The sequence below is a fragment of the Sphaeramia orbicularis genome, chromosome 1 (genome assembly GCF_902148855.1).
Source record: "Sphaeramia orbicularis chromosome 1, fSphaOr1.1, whole genome shotgun sequence".
NCBI lineage: Eukaryota > Metazoa > Chordata > Actinopteri > Kurtiformes > Apogonidae > Sphaeramia > Sphaeramia orbicularis.
Window position 1 is genome coordinate 17434889 of NC_043957.1, and position 20790 is coordinate 17455678.

At 37.1% G+C, this 20790-nt stretch overlaps 1 protein-coding gene across 1 annotated transcript in view; it reads left to right on the top strand.

Annotated features, from left to right (window-relative positions):
* Positions 1 to 684: 684 nt before the first annotated feature.
* pdgfaa (platelet-derived growth factor alpha polypeptide a) overlaps positions 685 to 20790 on the top strand; it is a 35834-nt gene continuing 15728 nt past the window's right edge. The window contains exons 1-4 of the mRNA XM_030122500.1: positions 685 to 1379; positions 1911 to 2007; positions 20235 to 20342; positions 20432 to 20625. Of these exons, the coding sequence (XP_029978360.1) occupies positions 1317 to 1379; positions 1911 to 2007; positions 20235 to 20342; positions 20432 to 20625 (462 nt within the window). The 5' untranslated portion in view covers positions 685 to 1316. The remainder of the gene's footprint in view (positions 1380 to 1910; positions 2008 to 20234; positions 20343 to 20431; positions 20626 to 20790) is intronic.

Here is a 20790-nt window from a genome sequence, read left to right on the forward strand (position 1 = left end):
CTGAACTTTCAACACATTTTTATTTGGCCTATCACACATTGATAAAATAACTCCAGAAAAAAGATATTATCGACCTTTTGATTATTTTTGCCAAATTTCACATTCATTGCTCCAAATTTGCACATCAACGTCCAAACATCACTGTTTTCAAAGCCCTTTTTTCCAATTACGTAGACAATTTGAGAAACAGTATAAATTCTAAAGCAAATAAAACAACAACAAAAAAAAGGTCAAATGTTTAATCTTATTCAATTTGTATAATCTCTATTTATTCCTCGAGCATTTTTTTTTTTAATTTTTATTACATATTTTAATTAATTTATTTATTTTATTTTTGTTTATTTATTTATTTATTTATTTATTTATTTATTTATTTATTTTCTTTCCTAATGTTTTTACTTACATGTATTTCTCTAAATAATGTAAAAGATTTTGTAAATTATGGAACTTTCTACCCTTGTTTTTGTACACTATTACGTATATTTACTGTTCAATGTTAATTGTTAAAAAAAAAAAAAATCTCTCCCTACTTCCTGGTTCAACTCCAACCATCCTCTCATGTCCTCTGCGCCTGCTAAGCGCGTTCCCTGTGCGGTGCCACGGGGACGCGCACAGTTATATCCTGTGACTGAAGGCATCCCGACTTCATTCACCCAGAGATCACAGGACCGCTGGGAACTGACCTCAAACTCCTCTGGACCCCTGGGAGAAGCTTTTTTTTTTTTTTTTTTTTAATTTTTTTTTTTTTATATAATAAAAATATATCCCTTTTTTTTCTCACAGTTTTTCATTTTCTTCCCAGACGCAGAACACGACTATTTTTGTGGGAGTTTTATTTTAGGATGTAACCAGATTTGTGGTTTGTTCTCATGAAGTGCCACCATTCTGCAGAACGCGTGAACGGATTAAAAATGATGGAATCTGACATTTCTGCGTCTCTACACCTCAACTGCAAACGCGTCTTCTGATGCAAAAACGGAGAAAAGATTTGCATCATCTTGCATCACTTTGATCTGATGCTTCAAACAAGACAAAATCCATGAAACCCCTTCTATTTCAGCTCATCCCTCGCCTTCTGTGACTCAAACTAAACTCCTTCTTCACTGTAACAGAGTTTTCCCATCAGGGTCCCGAACATCATTTCCATGGTTTTACGCGCGTGGTTGGTCTAGGTCCTGGTGGTCTAGTGGTCTTGGGAGGTGGCCCAGTTTGTCCTAAGGGATGGTTCTGGACTCCCGGGAGCAGGGAGCGACAGCCCGGCTCCTGCAGCGGACCTTCGCCTTGTCCTGGTGCCTATGCAGCGGATGTGAGAGGAGATGAAAGCCGCGGTGTATCAGCTCTTGGCCGGCTGCCTCTGCCTGTTACGCACGGCCGCAGAGGTAAGACGCACGGACCCGGACCGGATTTGGTAGATTGTCCTCCATCTATGTGCATTTTGCAGACATAACCACTCATGATCTTTCACTATGACAGACAAAAAATAGATTAAATTCACTTTTAGGTGCACAGAATATGTCTAGTGAAGAAATTACGCATTAGGTCTTTGTGTTTTTGTTTTGTTTTGTTTAGATTTTTTTAACCTCTTGAGATCCAGGAAAGTAAAAACGTTGGACTTTTTTTTTTTTTTACATGAAATAATTACCTTGATTGGAAACAGATGAAGTTTTTTTTTTTCAGATTTATTTATTTATGTATTTATTTATTTTTTGTAAGTAAACCTGTCAAACTCTTGTACCCAGTACAAAAATGCCTTGCTGGGTCTCAGGATGTTAATAAAACCCATAAGGTTTTAATAACCCAACAATGAGTCACATCCACATCTGCTTGTATTTGATAACTGCACTCTTCCGCACAGCCAGGCACACTTTTCTATCCTCAGTGAAATTACTCAATGGTTTTTTTCTTTGCAGGAGTCTCCTCTCCCCCGGGAGCTGCTGGAGCGGCTGTCCCGCAGCGAGATCCGCAGCATCAGCGACCTCCAGCGGCTTCTGGAGATAGACTCCGTAGGTAAATCACTTCATTCTTTTTTTTTTTTTTTTTTTTTTTCCTCTCTCTTTTTTTCTTCTTTTTTTTTTTTTTTCTTTTAACCCTTTCATGCACGAATTATGAGAACCTTAATCAAGATTTTTTCCCTGAGTGTTTTCATTTCTCTTTAATCATGAAAAAAACAATGTGATTGAAAATTTTCTTATCAAAAATAAAATAAATTAAAAAAAAAAAAAAAAAAGTTAAAAAATACATTTCAAAACCAAAAAGTAATAATAATAATAAAAAAAAAAAATTCTCATGAACCTATTTTTCATGAAGTTGTAAAAATGTCCTTTCAGCTGGAGACCATGTGTTTAATTTTTGAAGTGAAGAAACATGTATTTACTGATAAATTGCGTGAAAACTATAACTATTACGCTCAGAGGAGATCTGCACAATGTTACCAATTCATGTCAGAAAAGATGTAATGTAATGTGTGAAAACTTTAATAAAGATATGTACAAAAAACTAAACAGCAAAATCCATGAATATACAAGAGAACAGCTGTAGAATAGCTGTCCACTGGAGTGACCAGTATGCATGAAAGTGTTAATTTTTTTTTTTTTTTTCTTTATGAAATCACTTCATTCTAATACACTGAAGGCTGGATTACAGAGGTCATGCGTTTTTGACTCCAGTGGAAGTAAACATTGTTGTTGGGGGGGGGGGGGGGATCTGGAACAAGTAATATAAGGCTACAGATACAGTTAATTTTCTGCAGTAAAAATGCTCAAGTCGGCATTTGATGAACATTTCTGCTGGCAAAGACAGGCGAACCTCACATCTAAAACCATTCATTCATTCATTCATTCATTTTCTGAACCCACTTTATCCTCATTAGGGTCATGGGGGTCGCTTGGAGCCTATTCCAGTTACTTATGGGCAAAGGCGGTACACCCTGGACATGTTGCCTGTTCATTGCAGGGCTGACATATAGAGACAAACAGTCACTCTCACACTCACACCTATGGGCAATTTAGATTAACTGATCAACCTATCTGTGCATGTCACTTACGTTGTAGAACATTTTTAATTTAGTTTGCACAATTTTGGAACATGGGCCAAGAACATAAACATTCTAAGATGTAAACAACACTCTGATTAAGTGCACTATTGAACATAAAAAGTAAACTGTACTTAGTTTTTAATCATGAAAAGTAAAAAAAAAAAAAAAAAAAAAAAACAGAACAAAATATTAATGAAAAAAAGCCTGTTTAAAATAATCCTCCGGGTTTACAGAACAAGTGGCTGATAGTTCTGGTTTTTCAACTGGTAGCTAATCAGTGTATTGGGTGGTCTGGGATTCAGGAAGAAGTCCAAAATGAGAAGAAGAATAATCCAGGCACTCCAAAAAAGGATCTATGTGGAACGTACCTGCTCCCCTTCTCATAGAGTGTCTTTACTAAATGCTTGTGTTACAGTTGTTTGCTTTAGTTGAATTCTACCTGTTTCCTCTGGCTGTGGTGTGGCTGGTCTTCTACTTCAGTTTGACTCTCAGACTGTTTGGATGCTGTCTCTTCAGCTGTCTGAACAGGTTCGTAGCGTTGACATATGTTATTCTTATGCCCCGTTTCCACTGCGTGGTATCGGCTTGACTCGACTCGACTTGGCTCGGCCTTTTTGCGTTTCCATTACGAAAAAGGACCTGGAATCTGGTACCCGGTACTACTTTTTTGGTATCACCTCCGCCGAGGTTCCAGGACTGGGGACCAGATACTAAAACATGACGTGTAAACACCGCAGACCACTGATTGGTCAGAGAGTTTTCTCTGTGACCCGCCATTTTACAAAAAACAGATGCAGAAGTGGACAGTAAATATAGCGGTACATTAATCCACATGATAACAGCTCAAAATTACACCATGGTCGGTCGAGGAGATTCAGTCCTCGGTGGCCGACACAAAAATTCAGACGAGACAACACACAACGAGCGAGTTTTCAGCAACTCTGTGAACAGACGACATGGAAGTAACGCGCCACATCGCTATGACGTCCAGGTACTGTAAAGTCAGTGGTATCCAGTAATGGAAACGGTCTGCAGGAATACCGAGTCGAGCCGAATCGAGCTGGTTCCACTTAGTGGAAATGCGGCATAAGAGTATAACGTGACGGGCCTGTATGTGGAGGATGTGGAGAACTCACGTCCTGCCCCCTCAGATTAAAGTTTCTAAAGGTAGCGAAAAGGAAAATCAGTTGCACAACAGTGGGAGACTTAAGTCTAATGGCCCAACCCCAATTCACCCCTTAGCCCCCTTAGGACCCCTTGGTCCTTGCACTTGACACTACCCCTTGAAACCGAACTACAAGGGTTAGGGGTTCAAACATTCCCCTATGAAATGAGACAAGCCTTCGCAACCTGTTCCGTCATCAGCAGTCATCGATGTCTCTATAAACAGATGCGGAAACTTTGTTTCCAAAAGTACCATACTTTCCGGGCTATAAGGCGCACCTGACTATGAGCCGCAGGTGTCCACATTGTGACATGAGATATTTACACAGAAAGATGGTAAACAGAAAGATTATTTAAGTAGTTATTTCCATACCTTAACTGCTTTTTTCCAAACAGTGCCTCTAACACAGCAGTAAAACGACAGTGACACGGCTGGTTAAAAAACCCAGAAAAGTCATTGATCTGTATCTTCATCTTCCTTCTGCTCATGAAACCACTGCAGTCGTCTTCTTCAGTGTCGGAGTTGAACAGCCTCAAATTCTCCGTCACACTCCCTCTCAGTCTCTCCTCCGTTGTTGCTCAATGGCACTTCCGTGCTGCAGCTCTATTTCCTTCTTGGACAGACACATCGATTGCTTTTAACTTAAAAGCTGCAAAATATGCATTTCTTCGTGTGTTTTCCATGATGAGGGTTTGTGCATGACATGCAAAATGATTGTTAAAAGTAAAGATTAAAACTTCTCCTCTTCGCATCACTTCTTCCACCTGTCTCTCACTTTTGCGCTTCCTGCTAGAGCGCCCCCTGGTGGCCGTTAGCCCGTATAAATCTATACTCGAGCTGTATCGCTGTATAAGCCGCAGGGTTCAAAACGAGGAAAAAGTAGCGGCTTATAGTCTGGAAAGTACGGTATTCCCTATGCCATCAGTAGCTGTAACCATCTCTGTTCCATGGGCTTTGGTCGTCTTTTTGTGGCTATCAACTATAAACCACAGAAATGCGATCTATAACACATTGAAATGGCATTAAACAGTCGATCAAATGATTAAGCTGTTTATGAAGAAAATATGTACATTTGTGTGTTTCTTTCATCACACTGCTGCACTTTTTGGCTGTGTTCACCTCCATCTTGCCAAAGATTCGAACAGAATAATGGAAAATTTCTCGTACCCCTCCATTCGTAGTGTGGTCCTGGAAAATCTTCCTTTCAGGGGTTATACAGCCCCCTGCCTTAGCCCTTCCCCTCTGTCTAATTAAGAATCAGGACAACACTACCCCTTCATGTGTACGTGTAAAACGGACGAGTAGGGGTAAGGGGGAGGTCCAAGGGGTGAATTGGGATTCAGCCTAAGTTTCACTTTCACTTTGTACAGTCATATGGTGTGCACATACTCATTGTGAGGTATGTACGGCATGGATAACACCCCTCTGATTCCACGATCTCTCTGCTTTGTCGGCTCGTCAATACGTTCTAATCCTTCACGATCTACTATCGTCATATTTCACACCCCTAGGGCAGTGCTATGATCATTTGGTCAGGTTTAGATTCAACAACGTTACATGTCCCAAAAAAGAAATGACATTTTTATCATTGTGTCATCTTATACGTTCTTTTTTGGTGTCTGAGGTTGCCATTGTCTTGTTTTTTTTTGTCACTTTTGTCTTGTTGCATTTGTCGTGCACGATCAGAATCAATGGATACACTTAGGGACCATCTTTTCCACGTATTAATGCTCTGTCCATTTAGATTGAATTAATTCTTAATACTGGGAAGATGCAAAATGATGAAAAATAATAATAATTTCCTTCAACTGCATTTTAACTTAAATAATGGGCCTGTTTGGAAAGTGTAAGCTGTAAAAAAAACAAACAAACAAACAAACAGATCTTTGTGTTAAAACATGGGGAAAATTTGTTAGACAAATAAATATTCAAGCAAAGTATAGGAACCTAACAACTCAGTGATAAAATAGTGGCAGTTTATTGTGTCCTAACTCAAAAATAAAAGCTGAATCTGGGCTCATTTGGATCAAACTCATCAACCAATCACTGAAGCTGGAAGACACAGGATGATAAACGTCCTCCCTGGATGTTTTTTCTTGCCTTCAGATTTAGTGTTTGAACAGCTTCAGTCAGTGTGCTGCTCAGTGTGGTACCCCCCCACCCCCCAGGTCTCCTCCTTAAAGCCTCTGAACTGAAGTATTAGTTGCATCTGGTTCATTGCACAGTAAGAGGATGCTGTCCATTCATCTCATTACTGGAATGCCTCGCTGGTTGTTGCTAGGAGACCGGTTGCTCCGTCTCTGAGTCCTGGGACAGACTTCAGTTTGGTCTCAGTTACCACCAGTATTAACCAGTTATTCACAAACCAACACATTCGATTTTATTTCACCCATCATGTTTTCAGCCACTCTGTGTTAAAAGTCTGATGATAAAGTATCAGATGTTTTATTGCAGATATTTTGATCGTTATTTCTTAAACTGTTAATTTTCACAAGTCATGACACTCTTAGAAGAGTTATTTTCCTTTTTTTTAAAAATTTACTTTCATTGTGCATCTCCAAAAATACAATACAAAACAAGAAAGAAATTCACATTTTATGATATAAGATTTTGTGACACACAAAGTATAAACCCCACCCCCCCAGAACCAATGCGACCCCCATACCAACCAAACCTGGATCCCAAAATACAAAAACCACTAATAAAAACAAATACAAGTATACAGATGAAAAAAAATATAATTTACAGATATAAACAGATAGGTGATCAGGATAGTCATAGATAATTATGTTGCACTCTTTCTTTAACCATAATATAAACAACATCCCACATACTAAGGGTTTTTCAACTGGAAGAGTTATTTTCCTGATATTTTTTCCTTTTATTCCCAACATTTAATCACAAATATCTGTACTGTCTACTCCTTTCCAGGCTTTCTACTTAAGTGTCAGTGTATTTGAGTAAATTTACTGACTTTTTTTTTAATTTTCCATGACCTTGTGCATCAACCTAAATGTATTAGACAGTAAAACATAGAAAAGATGATCCCTTAACCCATAAAGACCCAAACATCCAACATCTACTGATCTAAACTGTTTAATACCTGTTGATCCACGAATCCTATCAATACATGTAAATAATTGGTGTAAAATACAGTTTCTCTTCTTTTTATGGTCATCAGATGTGACCCATTGGACTCTATATTAAATGTGGAAACACCGTCATCTTCTACAACATTGATTCACCAGTAAAATCCACGGCATTGGATCAATGACAGTGGATGGAGACACTGGGTTTATGTTCAGTTAATCATATATTTTGGTGAAAATGTGACTTTTTCCTCAGTTTTCTCTGTTTTTGATACAATAACCCTCAACGTTAATCTGAGCTTTTATGAACATCTACATGATCAATAAATTAAATACAGGAAACTACATTATTTATACTGATAAAATGCAAAGTACAGAAGATAATATTATAATAAATGGTGATAAATCACTTAAGAAAGGTTAGATATAGAGCAAATTTCACTTCTCATTTCGCACAAAAGTAGCGCTGGGTCTTTATGGGTTAAAGTATCTATCAGTACAAATAGCAAACAACAAACACAACTAAAGACCCAACAAACTGAGAAAGATGTAAAAGATGCAATGAGCTGAAAATGATGAAAATATATAGCGATGGCCAAAGAACCAAACCTCTAAAAAATGCACTTTTTTGAGAAAATTTGAAATATCTTGTTGCTTTCCTGCAGAATGCTATAGTCCAAAACTAGTGTATTATTTATTAGGTTTCATGAACAAATAGCATTCCGCAAGAAAACACCAAGTTTTTTCTTTTATTTTTCTTAACACATTGCATTTTTCAGATAGGAGGTTTTGTTTTTCTGCCATCGATAGCTTTTGCAAAACATTAATAGGGTCATATTTTAGCTAAACCCACTTTTATTAGTCTTTGGTTCATTTATTTGTGTATTTGGACCCTAACAGTTAAAAAAGTTTGAATTTGAACCCTCCAGGTGCTGCAAAGCTATCTTTATATTCATTTTGGCAAAAATCGAATGGATTTCTACAACCTGTTTTAATTCCTGCTTAATTTGTTACGTCTATAACTAGTTACGTCACAACATTTGCACAAATAAGGTCAAGACTTCCGACAAACATTTCTCCAAGTACGCCATAATTGTTTGTCAGCAGCAGCGGTTGTTGTCCATACTGAAAATATGTCCAAACTTTGAGCTGATTACCTAAAATGTTCAGTTGTTGGTTGAACAGGACAGAGCAGCACAGCCAAATACCTGGAGGGGGCGGGGGATGAAGTGGCTCATGTGCATTTAAAGGGCCAGAGCTGAAAACGACCTTTGTGGTGTCATTACTCAGAAATAGGGTTGAAAATGGACCTGTGGAGTTAAATTAATGAAGAATTCAGACCCAAGCATAGCATTTACAGTTTATGTAGACCACAAGGAAATGTTTGAAAATGCATAATTCCATTTAAAAAGCAACTCCTTTAAAACAAATGAGAAAAATTACATTAAAACTGTACAAACTATGCCATTTTCTTTGAAGTTAGAATGGTTTTAGTCTTCACATTATGTTAATATTATGTGAAGTTTGGTTTATGCAGAAACATCTGTCAGAAACGTCCTTCAGTGGTTTACCTTTTAACAGTGGTTCCCAACCTTTTTTGACCCCATTTTAACGTCACAAATTTCTGGCGACCCCAGACATTCAAAACTGACACTTTTTAAAAATTTTTTTTACTAAAATCAGTTTTTTTTTTATCATGTAATAGTTTGCTATACTATGTTGCAAATAAACATTAATTTTAGATGACATTTAGTCTATATAATGTATATTATTATGGACGGAGGCAGTAAAGCCAGGTGTAGATTACTGCACAAAGTGAAAATTTGATTTTCCTTGGTCAGGATATGTACAGTCAGTCCAGCTTGGATTTACAAGGCTGACAATTAATACTGAACAAACAAGAACTCAAACTATGAATTAGGAAAGAGCTGCAGCATCTGAAACTGACCACAATGAACATTTGACAGATAAACAGTACCACAGTGCTTCAGTTTCAGCTTCAGTTTGTCATGTCTGTTATGGATTGTGATTGTCTCTCTCAACTCACCATAGATTTTTTATTTGTAAGTTTTAGCTTTTTTTTAATTTTTTTTTTTTTTATTAAGTACTAGAAATTTCAGGCAACCCCATTTGAATTCCAGGTGACCCCACGTGGGGTCCCGACCCCAAGGTTGAAAAACACTGGTTTAGAGACACAGAAATGTACCTCATAATGTTTAATTCTTCTCAGAATATGAGGTCATTTAAAATCAGATAATCTTATTGGCTCCTGAGAGAACAAATCAAGAAAAGAAAAGAAAAGAAAAGAAAAGAAAAGAAAAGAAAGGAAAAGAAAAGAAAAGATGAAATACTGAAGTGAAAATTTTATTTTCCTTGGTCAGGATATGTACAGTCAGTCCAGCTTGGATTTACAAGGCTGACAATTAATACTGAACAAACAAGAATTCAAACTATGAATTATGAAAGAGCTGCAGCATCTGAAACTGACCACAATGAACATTTGACAGATAAACAGTACCACAGTGCTTCAGTTTCAGCTTCACAGTTTGTCATGTCTTTTATGGATTGGGATTGTCTCTCTCAACTCACCAAAGATTTTTATTAGTAATTTTTTTTTTTTCAATTAATTACAAGAAATTTCAGGTGACCCCATTTGAATTCCAGGTGACCCCACGTGGGGTCCCGACCCCAAGGTTGAAAAACACTGCCTTTATAATGTTCAGAACATTTCAGAGCCTGTACTTGTTACTTGTACTGCAGCAAAAAAACAGTTCTTCTACTTTTACTTTTTGTCTGGAGGGAACACTACCTCCTCTAATTGTGACGTGAAAAACACCTCCTGCAAAACTAGCTAGTTATTAATTAGTTTAGCATCTTCCATGAAAGCAAAAAACAAAACTAAAAAAACCAAAAAAACAAAAAGGGTTCTGTTAACTAAGAGTAAATTGACTGTGGCACCAGCTTTCACCTGTAATAAACCAGGCTGATGCCAGAGTTCATTATCCAGGTTATAAATCACATCTGACTTCACTCTGGTCACAGTCAGACTCTAAATTTCTGCCAAACAAACTTTGCTCTGCTCTGAACTTCCCGTTGCCAGTGAAAACGCCTTGATTCATTTTTTATGTCTGCCGGATCGAGCCGTGCCACCATTAATCCTGGCATCATTCAGATGCAAATGACGAGTGTGACGGCTCCCCGGCTCGGTGGGGGTCAAGTGACTCACTTCATTATGCTGGTGTCATCCTGCCCATTATTGGCTTGAGTAAAGCCCGCTGGAAGGCTGCTGTGTTGCTATGTATAATTCATGCTCAAATTCCTGCATGTCAGGACAACACACACACACACACACACACACACACACACACACACACACACACACTGAAGGAGCTGTCAGAGGTGGAGCTGTTTGTGTTTCAGAAGCATATTGTGTGTGCAGACAGCCGTGTGTGTGTGTGTGTGTGTGTGTGTGTGTGTGTGTGTGCAGGCATTCGCAAAACACACGGGTAAAAACGACATTCCACACATGCTCTGAAAAAGTGTGAAGATGGTGTTTAGAATCAGATAAAACATCCAGGGTTCTGCAGTGCGTCCACATAAGACGGTCAGGTCCCCATAATGATGCGGTTTATTTCTAATTGTATTAAATGTTTAGACCACACACAAACACACTAATATCCTGTCCTTACGTTGACTTCCAGATGTACCTGAATCCAAGCCTTCTCTCTAAAATGGAATCATTTATCCATTTTGGCCCCAAAAACCTTATCAGACCCCACACCATGAACAGGCCCCTGGGTTTGGGACCCCACAAATGTCGCGTTTCCGCCTCGTAGAACCGGCTCGGCTCAGCTCAGCTCGGCTCGACTCGGTATTCCTGGAGACTGTTTCCATTACAGGATACTACTGACTTTACAGTACCTGGACGTCATAGCGATGCGGCGCGTTATCGTATCGTCTGTTCAGAGAGTTGCCGATAAACTTGCTTGTTGCGTGTTGTCTTGTCTGAATTTTTATGTCGGCCACCAAAGACTGAATCTCCTCGACCGACCATGGTGTGGTTTTGGGCTGTTATCACTTGGATTAATATACCGCTATATTTACTGTAAATTCCGCATCTTTTTTTTCGTAAAACGACGGGTCACTGAGAAAATTGTCTGACCAATCAGTGGTCTGCAGTGTTATACGTCACGGTTTAGTATCCCTTGGAACCTTGGTGGAGGTGATACCAAAAAACTAGTACCGGGTACCAGATTCCAGGTCCTTTTTTGTAATGGAAACGCAAAAAGGCAGAGCCGAGTCGAGTCGAGCCGATACCACACAGCGGCAACGTGGCAAAATATAGAATGAGAACTATAACCATTATAACCTGACCAGTACTCAGTTACTCGTAACCTACTATCAGGGACAGATGTTTGTACCGGGGGATTTGTGATAAGCAACGACTATAGAATTTGACATAATCATAATGTAAGTATATGTATGTACATCCTAAAAGGCTCAGGCTCTATTTCTAATAACATTCTGTTCTCTCTTATGTAACCGCTGTCGTCTTTTTTCTTGGTCCATGCTGTATCTCATGGTGTGTCCATCAGTCGATTTCATTACATTACAACAGTGATACCTAAGATTTGCTTAACAGAATGTCGCAAAATTTCTAGGTGAATATGAACTGAGACAAATTTGATAGCTCCCAGTTACGTTTAACAAATCCCAGTTAGGGAGCTGATGGACAGCCTTACCCGGAACTGGATCCGAGGTCCGTTTAAATCAAACAGCCTGATGTGCGCGCACGGCCGGGTTCTTGGACTTGGAGCTTGGATCACTGCCCACATAGCAAAATCATTATGGCTTAAATCTGGCCCAAAACTGGCATGCCATTTGGTAAAGTTCTGGGCGGATGTATGGGCCCTAAATGGCCCAAACTAGGCAAGCCAAAATCAAACCAGAAGGAAGCCAAAATTCACCCAAAACTAATTGCGGACTTCCAAAATATAGCCATAATTGTCCCAGAAAAGCCCCAAATCCCCATAATCCAGCCAAAAAGTAGCTAAAACATGCCATTCCATCCCTATACTTGATCCCACTCTTTGTCCAGTCTTTTGGTTAACCACACATATTTCGTAAGTCAGCCATATATTGCTGGAGCCTCCATATTTATTATGGATAACCTTAATCATACCACAGTTAAGCCTAAAGGTTTTCATAATGCCAAAAGAAAGCCAAAAATGCCAAATGTATGCCATAATACTGCCAAAATATTTACTATCTGGGTGCTTGGTTCTGAGTTCTGTAAACATAACTGGTTCTATTTTCAGATCTTGGAACTGGTTTTGAGAACAGAACCAACTTCACTCTGCCGGATAATAATAAATAAATGAAGTGCTGTTATTTAAGGTGAAATAGACACATTACGGCGGTACTTCGCAATTGTCCCATTGTAGTGAATGAGGTGACGTCTGTCCATCACCACTAATATTACTTCCTGTCTGGACCAGGTCTGGACACGCCTCTCATCTAACCACGCCCCCACATCGAAAAGAGGCCACAATGTTTTGTAAAGTTTCGTAAATGCAGACAACATTTTTGTAAACACAGAAAGCATTTTGTAAAAGCAAAAAACGGGTTTGTAGGAGCAAAATAAGTTTTGTAGGTGCATTTTAAAAAAGAAATATATATTTTTGGTTTACAAAACTTCACTTGCGCTTACAATACTTCACATACGTGTACAGTGTTATGTGGTCTCATCTTGATGCCATACATCTTTCTGATAGCATTGGTAGAAGGAGCAACCATAGTTCTGTCTGTGTTGCCACGGAAACGTTACATAACACTTGTAGCAATATACACATTCTACACATCCATGTCAGCAGAACAACAACTAAAACAGTGTTTTTCAACCTTGGGGTCGGGACACCACATGGGGTCACCTGGAATTCAAATGGGGTCACCTGAAATTTCAACCAAATCGATAAAAGTAAAAGAAAAACTTACTAATAAACAATATATGGTGAGTTGAGAGAGACAATCCCAATCCATAAAAGACATGACAAACTGTGAAGCTGAAACTGAAGCACTGTGGTACTGTTTATCTGTCAAATGTTCATTGTGGTCAGTTTCAGATGCTGCAGCTCTTTCATAATTCATAGTTTGAGTTATTGTTTGTTCAGTATTAATTGTCAGCCTTGTAAATCCAAGCTGGACTGACTGTACATATCCTGAGCAAGGAAAATCAAATTCTCACTTTGAGCAGTAATCTACACCTGGCTTTTCTGCCTCCGTCCATAATAATATACATTATATAAACCAAATGTCGTCTAAAATTAACATTTATTTGCAGCATACTATAGAAAAACTATTACATGATCAAAAACAAATTAATTTTAGCAAAAAAAAAAAAAAAAGTGTCTGTTTTGAATGTCTGGGGTTGCCAGAAATTTGTGATGTTAACCCTTTCATGCACGAATTATGAGAACCTTAATCAAAATTTTTTCCTGAGTGTTTTTATTCCTCTTTAGGCATGAAAAAAAACAATGTGATATAAAATTTTCTTCTGAAAAATAAATTAAAAAATAAATAAAATAAAATAAAAATAATTAAAAAAAAAAACATAAAAAAAAAAGTAATAATGACAAAAAAATTCTTATGAACCTATTTTTCATGAAGTTGCATAAATGTCCACTCAGCTGGACACCACGCATTTAATTTTTGACACACAGAAACATGTATTTACTGATAAATTGTGTGAAAACTGTGGGGAAGGCTTGTGATTCTGGGGGTTTATGCTCAGGAGAGATCTACATAATGTTACCAATTCATGTCAGAAAAGATATGTAGTGTCTTAAAACTTTAATAAAGATATATGTAAAAAAACAACAACAACAAAAAGAACAACAAAATCCATGAATATACAAGGGAACAGCTGTAGAATAGCTGTCCACTGTAGTGACCACTGTGCATGAAAGGGTTAAAATGGGGTCACGAGCCAAAAACGGTTGGGAACCACTGCACTAAAAGCTCATCAAAACCAATGCTCAGAAAACACGAACACAACCTAAACAGTCTGAGACCAGCGTATGTCATGAGTAATTTAACTCTTTAAAACCTGACGTATCATCGCTGTCACACCCTGTCCGTATGCACTTTGGATGGCTGTAACTCCTTGAATGTTTGTGCAATTGGAAAAATTCCAACCGTTTCTGAAACCTGAGACATTGAACTCTATAGTCTTAATTGGGTCATTATGGTAATTTTATTCACCCCAGTACAAGGAGCTGGAGAAGAAGCCGTTTTAGCAGTATTATAACATGCAGTAAATTGTAAATAACTGCTAGATTTGTGAAAGTTCAAAGTGTTCTGGAAAAATGGGCAAAAGGACTCAGTCACAGCATATTTTCTAGCCTTTTTATCATCAAAAAAAAAAAAAAATTCCAGACGGACCATTTTAGGCTTAGGGTTTAAAGGGTTAATGAAACAATAGACTAATGAGACAAACTTTGCAGCGCTAAGCTAACCCTAAGCAGATCCAACAGTACAAAAATTATTTCTCTACCGAAACTCACTGAACGAGAAAAAGAGTAAAAGTAAAGGCCACATTTTGTGCAGTAGCTGAGAAAAATGAGCCCATCATCTCAATTTGTACATCTGATCATCATGTAAACAGAGCAGCGCTGGATCTACCAACCTTATATAGAATAGAATAGAATAGAATAGAATAGAATAGAATAGAATAGAATAGAATAGAATAGAATAGAATAGAATAGATCTTAATTGTCATTGTCACAGAAACAATGAAAACCAGTTTAAGCAGCTCAGTTCAATTTAGCAGCAAAACACTTAGTGCAAAAGGGACTGAATAATAAAATAAAATAAAATAAAATACAAATATCACATTGTTAAGAAAAGTGAACGGTGTAAGGGCTTCAGAATAAAATATTAACACACATGTGCTACTAAAGTAATGCTAGAACTCCTGAAATGAACAAAACATACAGAAAGAATATACAAAAGCTAACTCTATACTACAGATGACAAATATATACAACAAAATATCCAACCAATCTAGCTTGAAATCGCTGACGCTGACTCTTCCTATGCCAGTTTGTAGGCCGTTATATGATTGTACATGTATAGCAACGTCATGTAAGCAGCATCTCAGTTGTGCTAACGTGCTAGTTGAGGAAACTGATATTAAACATACAAATAGATGGGTAAACCTTCTTAAAGATATGTGGACGCGACTAAAAACATGCCTACACTAACACACGACGACACATATTCAGCTGTTGTGCATTTTAAGGGACTTCCATTCATTTTGTAGACACTTACTCAAACATTAACCATAACCACAACATGCCTAAACCTAACCCTTGAAACAAGTCCGAACCCTAAAATCGAATGGTTTACAGTTTGGCGGCCAGCTTTTTGTCTCCATGATTTGTGTCTGTACTCAGGTTTGTGAAGGAAAAACACAACCACACACACACACGCATTTTGTACTCAGAGTTTATCGCCGCGAGCTTGTGTGTGGATATCCTGTGGTTTGGCTGCGCTCTGTGTAAAAATGTTTGATGAATCTTTGAAGGCTTAATTGACTTTTATAGCGGCTGATGGAACAAACATACTCATTAAGTAAGTGTGAGACACAGTTCAGTACATGTAGATGTACATTAATGTTACACAATAATTCACTGATCATATAGATTCCTTGTCAGTCTACTGATGGTGAGATAAATATCTGTATCCTGCAAGTGCTCACATCAACTCTGTCATTTTTTCACTATTTTAGACTTTTTGGGACTGTCACCTTTAAATCTAGTCTATAAACCTATCTGAACCTGCACTGAGATAACTGTGTTTTTGTACAGTACAGTACACTCAAGACTCAGCTAATTCTTTACAACACTCAAAAAATGCTTTAAACACTATAATAAAGAGATATATGCTAAAAAAAAAACTAAAAAAAAAACAGGAAATTAGATTTTTACTTATTTCACCTAAAATACCACGACAAGCCATAGTAATGAAAAAACTGTAGAGAAAAAAGGCAGCATGCTTTTATTTGGATCATCTTGGAAATGATTTATAGCTCAGCTTCTTCTGTTCATGAGTTATATCCATTATTTTATGCAGCGCCCATGGGCATGTTTTCCTGCCAGTAGATATCCTTAAATAAGATCCTAGCTGCGTCTTTCCAGGATAATGCAAAGCAGCTTCTGCGTTGCATTAGAATGGGGTGTTACACATGCTATGCAGTTACTTTACCATCCTAGGATAATAAGTATGGCTTACAGGGAAAAAAAATGGAATATCTCTGAATATTCAACCCTCTTTTTTTAGTTTGATGAAAAAAAAAAAAAAAAAAAAAAAAGACTGAATATTTCTTCTAAGAGTGTAGGTCTGGCCTTAAATGTAGTAGGGATAAAACAAACCCCACAACCTTATTTTCCACAGTGGAAAGGTTGGTGTTTATATTCACTGACGTGGCCACTAGTTAGTCAGTGTATTAGCTATTACGTACTTTCTTGGTTCTGATAAAGCTCCGAATGTCCTCTGTTAACCCCACAAACGTAATAAACCACAGATGTAATAAAAATTTGCAGCTTTTAATGTAATAATCCCACAAATGTAATAACTTTCCCACAAATGTAATAACAGTTGTCCACCACCAACATAAGAATAATTACTTTTGTGGGGATTTATTATGTTTGTGGGAAAATCTTCAGTTTCCAAAATTGTAATAACTTCCCACAAATATAATAAATTAGTACGGTGGTGTGTAAAAATATTAGAACACTTGTCAAATCTTAAGAAACTGGTGGTTTATTTGTTCCCAGAGCCTGAATTTCACTTTTTTGCCATTGCAAAAGGTAAAGGCAAAGGTACTGAGAATATTTCACCTACAAATTTATCAGTCCAGTCCTTTTTTTTACATTTTACTCTAATATTTAGTGTGGCCCCCCTTGGTAACAATCTAAGGAAACTCTCTGGAATGAGCTTCTGAGAGCGTGGAATGACATTGGGGTTGAAACTCTCAGAAAATACATCGACACAATACCAGAAAGATGCGCTGCTGTGTTTCTTAAGATTTGACAAGTGGTCTAATATTTTTGCACACCACTGCACATCTCATATATATTGAAGTAATGCATGCATGAATAGTCATTCATCTTTCTTTTTCTTACCATTTATTCTTGTCCTTCGGATACTTGCCTTTTTAGAATGATCAGATATTGCAGTTACACCACATGGTACTAATTCCAGATTAATAGGTGTTTAATTACAAATACAAGTGGAGGAACAAAACCGAATAGGCAAAAATATTGTAAAGGTTTTATTATAAAACCTTCAGTATGAATTGTATATTATTTCTTTTCATTAAGTACAAGAGAAACCTGTGTTTGAACCATGTAAATAAAATGTCTGGATATGATTATGATAACAATAGAGAGGAAAGGAGTGCACTGTGGGAAAATAAGGTATTACATTTGTGGGAAAGTTATTACATTTGTGGGATTATTATGTTAAAAGATGCAAATTTTTATTATGTTTGCAGTTTATTATATTTCTAAGAGTTATTACATTTGTGGGGTTAACATCCCATCTCTGTTTTGGTGATGGCACGACGTCTACAAAGTATGAAAAATACTCATGTGGATAAAATCGGATTAAGTGTGCCGTGCATTCCGTGCAGTAGAGGAATATAGTGAGTGGATGTAACTCCAGTCGTGTGAGTATGGACGAAGCAAAAACACATCAAATTTACACAAAACATCTATGTGTGCCTGGGCAGAACTCCGGTCTGGCTTGCGGTCTTATCTTACTCTTAAATCGGTGTCTTTGCCTTTTCCATTTTCTCAGTTCCACAGTCCTGACGATGCATGAATGACCTCAGAATGAACTCCTGCTCTGGTCTGATGTATCTGAACTCGGTTACACGCTGTCTTTCTCCCAGGACACTTTAACATGCACACAACTCAGTAACCTGTTGACACATATAAAACCATTACTTAGAATAACCTGGTTAAGATCATGCAATAAACAGCCTAATGCTGCATGTAAACAACAGTTTTTCAAGCTATGGCTCAATTCTAGATGTTCTCCAAAGAACTACAGACTGTTGACAAATTAAAATGAGTTGCTTGACTGTTAATTTAGTTTGTATTATTTGCTGTTTAGTTCGTTTTAATTTTTAAACCTGATTGGCCACAGTTGTGGTTGTATCATTGTGGTATAGAAAATACACTACAAACAAAAAATTAAGGATATTTCTTTTTTTTTTTTTTTTTTTTTGTCTTTTTTTTTTGGTCATTTTTGCCATTTACAAATAAAACTATGTCTGGTCATTAAAAAAATATGTTTTAATTCAATTCACAAAAAAGTAAAAAACACAGTGCAAGAATCCCAACTAAAACAATAGCCCAAAAATTAAAAATATCCTTAACTTTTTGTTTGTAGTGTAGTTTAGAAACCAGAATCTTACACCATGCATATTAAAACAGACTGTGACATGAATAAATGCTGGAGATTTGGTCGCGACAAGGCAAGAGATATGTCACAAATTGAGGATTCTCATCTATATGGAGCAAGAATAAAGATATAAATCAGGTTTTTAATAAATAACACAAAGCTTTACTTTTTTTTAGTCTATTTACAATCTGTTTTTTAATCTTCTGAATAATGTCCTAATATTTGATGACACATAATGAGTTATTACCCTGTTGGATAGTCTTATATTTTTGTATATTTATCCAGTTCGTTGGTTCTGTTCTGCTTTGTTTGGGTCCATTTGTTTCCAGTTTAAAGACTCACAGATAATCAACCACAGTTGTTCTAAATGATCATTGTAACATTGATATTTTATCTGTGTAATCAGCAGCTCCCTTTAATTTAATTGTTAATTTACTGTTGATTGGGACTGAACTGTAACATAACATAACATGTTATGAGTTCCGCATGTTCTTTACTGAAACTTTTTGCTCTACTATAGATAGATAGATAGACCTCTGACGGGACATTTTAGACACAATTTGACAGATTAGTGTTGCTGAATGACCCACATTTTTACTTTTAAATTCATTTTTGCTTCAGTTGGACCATAAAGGATTATCCAAAACAACAAGCTACTTTATATTGTCATGAATTAGGGCTGTAGCTATCGAATATTTTAGTATTCAAGTATTCTACTGAAAATTCCTTTGATTAATCAAGTAATCAGATAAAACTTATTTTTGCTTGGTTAAAGAACAATTATAAATACACAAGAGGAAATAAGGTATTTCACTTAATAATGAAGGACCAATTGGTTTCCTTTTTTTTTTTTTTTTTGATAATTAACAGTTTTACTTCTTACATTCATATGGTGCATGTACAACAAAATGTATTTTCTTAACTAGAAACATTTCCAGAGAGCCCATTGCAAACACCAATACAACACAAATAAAATAAATAAAATTTAATTACTTTCAACTTAGTATTTCTTGTAAGTATCAAAAATGTAAGGCATTAATATATATATTATATATATATATGTATATATTTTATTTTTTTTTTAGATAGGCATAAACATTGCCTTTTTAAATGTTGGAATGGCAGTCAATTAAAGTTTGCTCTCTGACAGGACATTACAGTGTTTTGACCCAGTATCATGCAAGGTTTTTTTTTTTTTTTTTTTTTTTTTTTACCACTTACTGTGGCTGAGAAGGCATGACCTGGTGGGAAAGTGTGTTATATTATCACTCATTTGTAGTCTGTAGATGAATTTCTCCCTTGCCCTGAAATTTATGCACCGATGCATGGAACAGGATGATTCAAATTTCCAGTCTAATCAAGAGCTACATTAAAGATACCAAAAAGCCAACGCTTCAAAAGTAGGATCTTGGAGTATTTATGAAGTGCACGCACATGCATGTGATGTCTAAATGTGTATAGTTGTGTCTTTGTGCAGAGAATGAGGTGATCGAGGAGGCCAAACATCGATACCACAAGGACTTCTCTCATAGTTTTCCTGATCTGAAGAGAACACACGCACACAGCAGATACAGAAGAAGCACTGGTGAGTCCTTCAGATGCAGCAGAGTTTACGTGAGAAACCATGTAGTAAAACATTAACCTGTAACCTCTGAATGCATTGTTCTCCTCCAGTGGTTGAGGAGGCCTTACCGGCAGTGTGTAAGGTGCGGACAACCATCTATGAGATCCCCAGGAGTCAGGTAGATCCCACCTCAGCCAACTTCATCATTTGGCCGCCATGCGTCGAAGTGAAACGATGCACCGGCTGCTGCAACACCAGCAATATGAGGTGTCAGGCGGCCAGAAAGCACCACCGCACAGTCAAGGTAAAGCCGTTAAAACCACCTGGAAATGTTTCTTTAGTGTTGGTGTTTGGAGTCTTGAAAAACCTTCATAGACATTTACTGTTTAAGATTTGATGATGGATGTGTGATGATAAGACGTATTTCACTTTTGTTTTTTTTCTGTTACTTTTTGCTCCTGAAAAACCT